We start from the raw sequence: 10986 nt of genomic DNA on the forward strand, positions 1-10986 counted from the left end.
TAAAAAAAACTGTATAAAAGCACCAATAATCACACTAGTAATAAACCTATCAAAGAAACAAAATAAGACAATTAATAAAATCAGATTATACTCTCAAATACGACTGCCCATAAAAGCATACACATCAATGTTCAGAAAATTCAGTGACTGTTTGCTTGTAACTGAGCATACTGACGAACAAATCTCTCTCAATATTCTTTGGTTTTCTACAAGATGATAACTGAATTTTGCATGAAGCAGCAATAAATTATTCGTTTACAAAATTTTCTGAGATACTTTTGAGGGATGAATGTTTATCAAACAATAGCAGACAAAAATTATAGACTCTTAGTCATGACACCTCAAACAACCGGGTTCAAATTCAATCTTTGGCCACTAATCGCACATACTTGTTCTCAACTGCAAATTTGGAGCTGGAATTTATCTGTAAGCAAAATTTTATCATAAGAAAATCAATATTATTATTATTAAAGGACAAATTTAACAGAAACACACCTCAGTAGATAGACATACCTTCTGCTCAAGTGCCTCGCTCAATTCATTTTCATTTACTACAATACCAGATTCTTGCAGTGCTTTATGGACAACTTTTCTCAGTTTCTTCATCTTCAATCCATCAGAATGCTGCCGCAAGTAAAACAATAAGCACATTACATGTGGTAGGAAATTTATACATACAAACCAAAACTCAATAAAATTATATCTCCATATACTCGAGTCCCCCTTAATAGTCACTATCTCTAAATAACCATACCAGTTTACAATAAACAGATAAAGATCACTATATCATAGATAAATAAAGCAGAAAACAAAAAAGGATGTAATTCCAAAATTCAATGCACATACAGTTTTCAAGGCAGCTTTGATAAACTTCTTCCATTTTATTTTCTTCTCTGCTGCCTTCTCTCCCTGAATTACTTCACCATTTTCCGTGTCAACTGAAGTGACATTCTTGCATTTTTTAATAAGGCCACCCTCTAATGCTTCAAGTTTCCTCTTTTTCTTTTCTGAGGAAACTTCACTCCCTGGTTTCAAGTTATTTTGTTCAGAAGACTCTTGCAATTTTGGCTGCTCTGCGTTTTTGTCATCTTTCACCGTACCATTAGAAGCAGTCTCCACGGCATCCTTTGCATCAGGGGCAGGTTTATCCGTCTGGACTGGTGGCTGCTGAGAAGCATGGAAGGCTCGGGCTTTAGCCCCGTGTTTCTTTCCTTCAGCATGGAGAAGAAGCGCTTGCTTACTTGTAGCTTTCGTATTGCAAAGACTACAAAGCCACAAATAAGTAGAGCATAATCAATAAACAAAACCATAAGGGTGACACAATATCTAAGAAAATTTCTTTCTTGGTGAAGTGAATCATATCCTGCTTTTTTATTATAAATAGTCTCAGACACTATAATATGACGTTTTTGGCAGTTGACACTCATAATATTCACAATTTAAAAGTTTAATGCAGGTAGTGCAAAATATTTAAAGAGTAAATGTAACCAATTAAACTAAGAAAGATGTTTAGAACTCTACTACAATGCACTTTCACAAATGGAGCTTGATCCAAAAGCGACTTACAGGCTAATAATCGGTTAAGAGTCTTAACTGATTAAGACTAATATGATTAACAGATAAAACTATCTTATAAGACATAATTATATCTCAAAAACCCACTTGTTTAAAAAACAAAGGTGCAATGCCTATATATGATTTCACATTAAACTTAGCATTGAACCTTCCACACTGGTCACTACTACGTGATTTAACCATAAGTAAAAAACTCGTGTTGCATATTTAACTTAGTACCTTTGAACTTTCTACAATAGGCTCAGCTAACTTGTTTACATCCTCTAATTACATTTACATAAAAAAACAAAATATTTAGAGTGTGATCTTGATTCTTGTCGCCTTCCTGATCCCATTAACCATGAGAAATAACAAATAACAGGAAGACTCAAATGCAAGGACTTAGAAGCCCAATTCCCGTCTGAACAGGATATGCAGACCACGATAATTATGTTTCTCTTATAACTTTTTAAAACATATAATATGCCACGACAATTGACATTTACTCCGTAATTCGAATGTCACTACTCACTAGTGACTACAAATCTACAATGGTAATTAGAAAGTGTAACCCAAAGGAGTAATTAATATACCTACAGAACCACGGCGGACGTTGAGATAAACCCACATTAGTATCAACTACTGGCCTTTGTTTTCCATCTTTGACAGGCTTGGCAGCTGCAGCATTCAAAGTTTTGCCTTGGCCTTTTGGACCATACTTTTCCTGAAAATCAAAGCAAGATGAGGCAATGAAGAAAACAAGATTAAAATGTAACAAACCTAATTGGTAAAAGTGAAGCTACTATAAATAAGCTCACCGCTTCAGTAATACACTGTGTGTGGTTCTGAACTGTGTCTTGACCAAACATTTGGCCACAATCAATGCATGAAAGCTGCATAGCATAATAATCAATGGAAAAATAAGCATGAATTTAACATGTGAAATGAACGTGAATTGAGTATGAGTGAAATTGAATAATAAGAACCTTGGTGGCGGAGCATGATCGGAAGTGATTGGGTAATTTGGGTTTTTTGAGGTTGTCTCCACAATCTTCGCATTGAAACCAAACCATATCTGTGTTAGAAGTATTAAGGTTTGATTTATTTGTTCTGCAAGTGGCTGGCGTTAACGTGATTTGGGGTTTAAGGCTTGGAGACTCCCGCAGGCCACAAGAGTAGTGAGTGTGAAATTGCTAGGGTTTTCCGTTGCCCCCTTCACTTTTATCGTTGCTGTACCAATTTACCACGGAGGGCCTGAGATAAGAAATCTTTACTTTTCTGTTTTCTCTCCTTTTTTTTTTTTGACTAAATAAAAGAGTATTTATTTAAATTTTTTGACAATAAAAAGAGTATTTATTTTTGTTATTTTGATTTAGTCAAAAAAATTGTTATTTTGATATAATGGAAGGCCTAGGCCCGAAAAGAAATTACAACGAGACTAGCCTGGGAATACTAATCTCAGTTTTATTATCAAGGAAAATATGGGTAATTTGAGTCGGACATGACTCATAAAAAATCACAAAAAAGCTTGAACCACACCTGATATGCGCAAACTAAGATCTCTCACTCCAATTGCAATAATTTTTTAATTTGCTTCAACACACTCCAACCTTCATTGATGACACATTCCTCACTGCTCAACCACTTGACCACACTTACGGAATCACTCCTTGGCTCCACATGACGGAACCCCCAATCTCCACGCAAGACGCAAGCCTTCCAATACTCCCCAAAGCTCGATAATTATAATATTGCAATCTCCTAAGCCTCTCGCATAACCTCCCAACCATTCACCACTATTGTCACGAACAACTCCCCCGCAACCACAACTCTCGGCACCAGTCCTTGCGCCATCCGTGTTAACAACAACCCAGTTATGCTCCGCCGGATTCCAGTCTATGTTTGTGACGAACACTGTTGCGGACCTGCACTATTCTATCAACCCTCTTTGCTATATCATAGTCTCTAGCATAATTCTTGATCACAACATGAGGATTGTATGGACGGTTAAAGGTTAAAGCTTTCATCATGTGCTTCATTGTTATACCACTTCCAAATCGAGTGACAAACAATAGCCCAATAACTTGACCAATTCTCTATACCAATACCATCGATAGCGCCATTAATATTCAACTTAATCCATTGATGCAGGTCAAAATTGAAAAATAATTTTGGCGACTACTGATTCACGCTACAAAGCCACACTCTCATGCATTTCGGACAGTCTCGTAATACATATAGTTCAGTTTCCATAACATTTTCACAATATAAACAATACGGCGAGCTTAAATGCATTTTACTCCTCCGATACCGAGTCAGTACTCTATCATGCTTTATTAACCAAACGAAGCTTTGAACTTTCTCTGGTACATGTAATTTCCGGATCTTACCCGTATCAAATTTAAATAGTTGATTATAATTTATTTATTTATTTTATGAATTTGGATAATCATATGGCATAGGTTAAGAATATCATAATACAAAGTTTTGTACTTGAAAAAAAAAAATAATTATATAATTCATAAGAAAATATTTTTACATTTAGTTCCTTAGAGTCCGAGGAAGGGGTTCTGAACCACCTCCTCAAACACCTACCCAAATATGGGTATGGAGCCGACATCGATCATTCGGCGTGCTAAAATTAAAGTCACCACTCCTAATTTCAGCGTTAATGTGTTTTAGGACACGTAAGGATAATTAAATAGTACTATTGTTCAATTAATTTTTCTCATGATCCAATAATGAATCGATATAAGTGTTAAACGAATATTAAGCAATGATCCGGTATTAGAACTTAATACTATTGTGTATAAAAAGGAAAAAAAAAATCCATTAGGACAGAAGAATATTTGTTGTGTACCCTGTAAATTCCTCCACAAATATTAATCATTGCTAAAAAAAATCGGGGAATATAACATTTTGGAAACTTTGGTGCATACTACATTAATAATCCATAAAAATATAATAATATTTCCGATAATCTAATTCATCCACTTTTTGAGCTTATGATATGTTTTTTTAAACTATTTCATGTAGTTTTTAAATTTATAAGTTATAATCATAATTTTATTAAACATTATAGACTTAATTCGCTATCAATTCATCAAATTTTTTTATGCAATATAAGCTCATCAACTAATTTATGAATTGTTCGCTATTTTTTTTAACAAACAAAATTTTCATCGATTATTAACATCAGTCAAAAATTCGTGTGACCATTTCTAATAAAGTCAGCATCCCTCTCAATCATATTATTTTCATCCACAAACTCATACTCAAGGTTTTATTAAAAAGATCCTTAGATGAATGATTGTTGATATATGAAATAAGGTTTTGTCTAACATGTATAAGTGAGACAAATCTTTCACTATACATAAACTTATTTTTATTATTGAATCAATAAATCTTACCACTAGATTAAATGGTGAGACTTATTAATCTAACGGTGAAAATAAATTTGTGCTAGCACAAAAAAATTCATAAAATTGCTTAAAAAAAATTCATAAAAAAATGCTTTTAAATGGGCTTGGAAGCATAGCAAGATACAGTACAGTAGGTAAAAAAGAGAGAGGCCCACCCAACCAAGTCAAGTGGAGTCGAAAAGCGAGAAAGCAAAAGAAGCAAAGAACAGAGAAAAGCAGTGATTTTATTTTACAGTTGCAACGATGAAACTCGCTGGAATCAAATCGGTAGACAACGCGCACGACGACTCAGTTTGGGCAGTTACATGGGCACCCGCAACCGCAACTCGGCCACCGCTCCTCCTCACCGGTTCACTTGACGAAACCGTTAGAGTATGGAAATCCGATGAACTTATCCTCGACCGAACCAACACCGGTCACTGTCTCGGCGTCGCTTCTGTAGCCGCTCATCCACTCGGCTCAATTGCAGCCTCTTCTTCACTCGATAGCTTTGTTCGCGTCTTTGATGTTGATACCAATTCCACTATCGCTACCCTTGAAGCTCCTCCTTCTGAAGTTTGGCAAATGCGTTTCGATCCCAAGGTAAAAATTATTCACACTCCATCATTTTCCCTCTTTAATTCAAATTCACAATGTTATGCTTTAGAAATATCAGAGAATTCAATGATTTTGGTTGATTTTGTTGCACATTGACCTAGCGCTATTCACTTTTCTATGTTTGCATAACAATTCTATTTTGATTTTTTGGTGTTAAACCCTAATTTTTTTATTAACTGAACCATGTGCTTTTGGACTATTTTTAGATTTGAACAGAAAATAATGTAACAATATAGTACATTTTGGTTCTGTTAGAAAAATAGAGTGGAAAAGATCAGAATTCAGAACAGAACTGTCCCTTTCATTCTGTTTTGTTTACCTAATTTATCCAAGGGAAAAATCTGTTTGTTAAATCAGGAATCAATTTGTCTAAGGGTATGTTTGGATGGAGAATTTTGGAGTGGAGGGGAGGATTTATTTTTCTTTTTCTAAATTAAGGAAGCTATAAAATGTTTTTAAAAGTAAATTTAGTGTTATTGAAATGTTATATGATCGTCGTGTTATTCTTTCAATTTTTTTAAATCTCGAATATATACCAAAATATAGATTTAGCCCTCCAAATTCCCCAATTCAAACATTCAAACCAACAGCTAATATTTGCATTCTCATGTAAGTGAATCTGCTGTTTTTTATTTTCGGAGAAAGAATTTCGCTTCCCACCAGTAACTTTCTAACATCGTTGTTGGGATTGGGTTAACAACTCAGAAACATATAGTAATTGGCTAACTGCCCTTAAGTAAAAGCAATTTTTGCCAATATTTTCTCATGATACCCTTATTTTTATACCGATGATTTCACACTTGTAGCTTGCTTATTGAAATTTTGTTTTTTTTTTGGTCCTGCACATGTGTTTGCAATTTGCGATTTTGCATGTTTAATGGTTAAAACCTATATCACATGAAGTTATCGGTTAACTATCCAATTTCCCTATTTGTCAGTTATCTTGATTAAAACCTATATCACCTACTATATTTTAAGGATGCGTCCAACTAACTTAATCATGTAACCAAGTCTCAGAATACCCCATTATTGCATACAGGAGCTTGTTCAATTCCTCAGTTCTTACACTGCATGCTGCTAGAGCTATTTAACACCGTGTTCTGTTGATTGTTGTTAATATGTACCCTTTCATGAAAATCATACCTGTTCCTCTATGCATGTGTGCATTATAGGAGTTGTCATTGAATGCCTTTCGAGTTTTGACTCGTAAAAATTGAGCATTTCATCAGAATGTATAACATTATGCTTTTGACTATAAAGTAGTTGTTTAAACTTTAATCATTAAATGCTATCAACCTTCAGGGTTCCATTCTAGCAGTTGCTGGTGGAGGTAGTGCATCAGTCAATCTTTGGGACACTTCCACGTGGGAAATTGTTGCCACCCTATCAATTCCCCGTGTAGATGGACCCAAACCCAGCGACAAAAGTGGCAGCAAGAAATTTGTCCTATCCGTCGCATGGAGTCCTGATGGAAAACGGATTGCTTGTGGCTCAATGGACGGCACCATATCTGTTTTTGACGTGCAACGAGCCAAATTTCTGCATCACCTTGAAGGCCACTTCATGCCTGTGCGTTCTCTTGTGTATTCTCCTTATGATCCAAGACTACTGTTTTCAGCTTCAGATGATGGTAATGTTCACATGTATGATGCTGAGGGGAAAGCCTTAATTGGAACCATGTCAGGACATGCTAGTTGGGTTTTGTGTGTGGATGTGAGCCCAGATGGGGCGGCTATTGCCACAGGTTCAAGTGATAGAACTGTTAGGCTATGGGATCTTAATATGAGGGCGTCTGTGCAGACGATGAGCAACCACACAGACCAAGTATGGGGAGTGGCATTTAGACCACCTGGAGGAAATGATGTGCGAAGCGGTCGGCTTGCTAGTGTATCCGATGATAAGAGCATATCACTGTATGACTATTCCTGATTTAGATATTATTGAATGCTGTATCTGTACTATTTGTTGAGTGATATTAACTTGTTAATGTTTTTTCTACTAATAGATTTGAAGGAAATATTTGGCTGTATGGGTATTTTGATTCTGTTTGGTTCTTAATTGATGAATTTTTATAGTCATCGCATTCAAAAATTGAACTTTTTGACCATGCCCCATCACTAATGGTGGACAAATTGGAAACCTTACCTTTTTGGCTAGTAATTATTGTTTGTGCACTAAATTGTAGTCTTGACCTGAAGCATTCCTAAAATGGTAGTGACCAAAATATAATGAAATCTATAGAGTCTATACAAATGTCCAATGTAGGAAAAGCATAAAATACCAGCATCCAAAACCATAGCCAGCGTGACCATGTGTGGTCTTTATTGTTGCTATCATCTGTTTTCCACCTTCCAATTATTTTTTAGAATTGCTTAAAAAAATTATTATTTTTTAGAAATTCAGTGGAAAAAGTTTAAGATAGGATAAACTATTTAGTTTATAAATCATCACAGTTTTTCCGATTTAGTCACAAAACTACTAGTATATAAAAATTATAAGTGTTTCCCAAAGTATATAGATCAATCCGGCAATTTAGTCATTAAAATATATGAAAACAATTTCAAAACATGTTATATTGGTTTCCAACATCTTAACTTGTAACTAAATTAACAGATTTTTGTAGGACTAATTTTCTAACATTTTTATCAAAAGAAATTGTAAGAAAATGTTTGTCAAATTAACAACATAAATGCATAATCTCATGTGAGGAAAGGTGGCTGGGGACCTATAAATTATAATGCAATTTTTTATGGAGGGGCCAAGGTGCCCGGGGGACTTTTGATACATTTCTAAGCTAAGCTACAATAACCCAACGTTTATTTCATGAGATTTTTTTTGTTACCTTTATTTCATGAGATTATTAACTCCAATTACACTCCCAAAATATAAATGAAAAAACAAAATTAAATTTCCAATATTGTTACTTGTAAGAAAGTCTTCACGAAGTTCAATTATCAGCCTTGAGGTTACATAATGTGTACTACATTTGTGTAAGTAGTTCACCAAAGAGAGTGAAATTCCACAACCAGAATGTTCATTTCATCAAATAAAACCGTCTAAAACAAAATTGTACATGAAAAATTCAACACAAACTTGTGATCAAATCAAAAGCATAAATAACTAACATCACATTGCTAAAGTATAACTAGAGAGTGACAGTATGGTGTCAACTGAAAAAGACAACTCCAAATTAACCTCGTACTACTGCTACTTACTACTAGTATTTTGGTGCCTTACTCAACAGAAAATCCTTCAACACATCCATAACAGAACCAAAATCAGCCTTAACAGAAACAGGTGGGTTAGCGTAACGACCTATACCGGGAATATTACCAGAATGATAATCAATCTTACTATCTGCAAACTTCAATCCATGTGCAGTACTAACAACAACAACCCTTTCACTAGATCCTATAACACCAGATTTCCTAAGCTTATTCAAAGCAGTTAAAGCCACACCAGTATGAGGACATATAAACATCCCAGTTGAATCAGCAAGTGCCATTGCATCCATCAGTTCCTCTTCACTAGCTTCCTCAACAATCCCATCTGAATTCTTCAATGCATAAACAGCTCTATCAATTGAAACAGGATCACCAATCTGAATAGCAGAAGCAAATGTTTTTTCAGCTGTAATTGCTTTAAACTCTTTCCACCCATTTTTATAATACAAATACAATGGATTTGCATTTGCAGCTTGAGCACAAACAAGCCTTGGAATCTTATCAACAAGACCTAAATCTTTACACATTTTGAAACCTTTGTAAAATGCATAAATGTTCCCTAAATTTCCACCAGGAACAATAACCCAATCAGGTACCTGCCAATCAAACTGCTGCAAAATCTCAATAGCAGCAGTTTTCTGTCCCTCAATTCTCAGACTATTCAACGAATTCGCCAAATAAATCGGCAATTCAGATGTTATTTCTCTAATAAGCTTCATACAACCATCAAAATCAGTGTCAATACTAAGCACCAATGCACCATTCGAAACCGGTTGAATCAACTGTGCAGTCGAGATTTTATTTGCCGGAAGGAAAACAATCGAAGGAATTCCAGCCGAAGCACAATAAGCCGAAAGTGCAGCCGATGTATCACCGGTAGAAGCACAACCAACTCCGACCAACGGACGGTTCATTTTCCGGAGCCGATTCACCTGACTAACAAGCACAGTCATTCCAAGATCTTTAAAACTTCCAGTATGACTAATACCACAGTGTTTAACCCAAAGATCATTCATGCCTACAAACTGTTTGCCAAAACGCTCAGCCCAAAAAAGATTAGAATTACCTTCAAAAGCACTAACAATATCATCGGGATGAATCTCCGGTAGAACCCATTCCTTTTTACTCCATACACCGGAACCATAAGGCCACGTGGTTTTCCCGACGCGCGAGTCAAAGAGGTTGCGCCAGTACGCGCCATCGAATTTGGCGAGTGCTTCCATATCGTGATGAACATCGAGTAAACCACCGGAGTTGCTTCGGTAGACGATTTCATCGAGGGAGTAAGATTCAGGGGAATCGAATCCGGCATTGAAAGGGACGTATTTGGCGGTGAAGTTGTTGACGGCGGAAGGATGACGGCGGGCTACGTCTTTGATGTTATCGGAGGCGGAGGGGGTGGTGGTGGTGGTGGTGGTTGTGATCGGAGATGGATCGAGTGATGCGGTGGTGATGGTGAGTGAACGGTGGTTATTTAGATTGATGATGGGTTTTGGAGGGTTGAAAAGGATGGTGGAGGAGAATGAAGGATGAAACAGAGAAGACACGACCATTTTGATTTTGTTTGGAAAAAGATTGTTACTATGTGGTTGTGTTGTGTTGTGTCTCTGAGAGGAAAAAATGGGTGGCTGGTATATTTATGTGTTTTGAAGGAGAAGGGGTTGAATATTCGAATAAAATTATGCACGTGATTTTAATTTTTAACGCAACTGGTTGGATGATAACACGTTGAACTTACGAAACCGATGCAGTCAAATCTGAGTCTATTTTAGTATGTGTTTCTAGGGATGGCAAAAAAACTCAAACCCGAGAGATCCATCCGAACTCAAACCCAAGTCAACGAGCGAAACCCGATTTGATTGGGTTTGGGTTTAGGTTCGGGTGACACCCGATAATATGAGTGTGGGTAGAGCTGTCAAAGGGGCCGGCCTGGCCCGGCCTGGAGGGGCCCGGTCAAATAAAGGGCCGGCCCGACCCCTTAACTTCATGGTCCGGCCCGCTTAGCCCGGCCCGATAAGCAAAAGCCTACATGGCCCGTGGGCCGACTCACTAATTTTCATAATATTTTTTTTTTGAAAAAAAAAAATATTCTACTAAATTTATGTTATATTTCTCAACTAAATCTTCAAGAAGGTAATTCGTATCCCTATATTTTCTCAGATAATCTCTCAAACAACAATATCTTCCTC

General features: G+C 36.3%; 3 protein-coding genes across 3 annotated transcripts; 1 reads left to right on the forward strand and 2 right to left on the reverse strand.

Annotated features, from left to right (window-relative positions):
• Positions 1–63: 63 nt before the first annotated feature.
• Positions 64–2799, reverse strand: LOC123907002 (UBP1-associated proteins 1C). Its single transcript, XM_045957060.1, has 6 exons — positions 2541–2799; positions 2373–2447; positions 2148–2278; positions 847–1264; positions 514–624; positions 64–424 (listed from the first exon to the last, which is right to left on the reverse strand). Exons 1-6 carry the CDS (start codon positions 2625–2627, stop codon positions 362–364), a joined length of 885 nt encoding a protein of 294 aa, XP_045813016.1. The 5' UTR covers positions 2628–2799; the 3' UTR covers positions 64–361.
• A 2338-nt stretch (positions 2800–5137) lies between these two features.
• On the forward strand, positions 5138–7651 carry LOC123907004 (WD repeat-containing protein VIP3). The gene is made up of 2 exons (XM_045957062.1): positions 5138–5558; positions 6876–7651. Exons 1-2 carry the CDS (start codon positions 5220–5222, stop codon positions 7500–7502), a joined length of 966 nt encoding a protein of 321 aa, XP_045813018.1. The 5' UTR covers positions 5138–5219; the 3' UTR covers positions 7503–7651.
• An 846-nt stretch (positions 7652–8497) lies between these two features.
• LOC123907003 (threonine synthase 1, chloroplastic-like) lies at positions 8498–10350 on the reverse strand. The gene has a single exon (XM_045957061.1). The coding sequence runs from the start codon at positions 10348–10350 to the stop codon at positions 8791–8793; it is 1560 nt and encodes a 519-aa protein (XP_045813017.1). The 3' UTR covers positions 8498–8790.
• Positions 10351–10986: the final 636 nt, after the last annotated feature.

This window comes from Trifolium pratense, linkage group LG2 (assembly GCF_020283565.1).
Source record: "Trifolium pratense cultivar HEN17-A07 linkage group LG2, ARS_RC_1.1, whole genome shotgun sequence".
Lineage (NCBI taxonomy): Eukaryota > Viridiplantae > Streptophyta > Magnoliopsida > Fabales > Fabaceae > Trifolium > Trifolium pratense.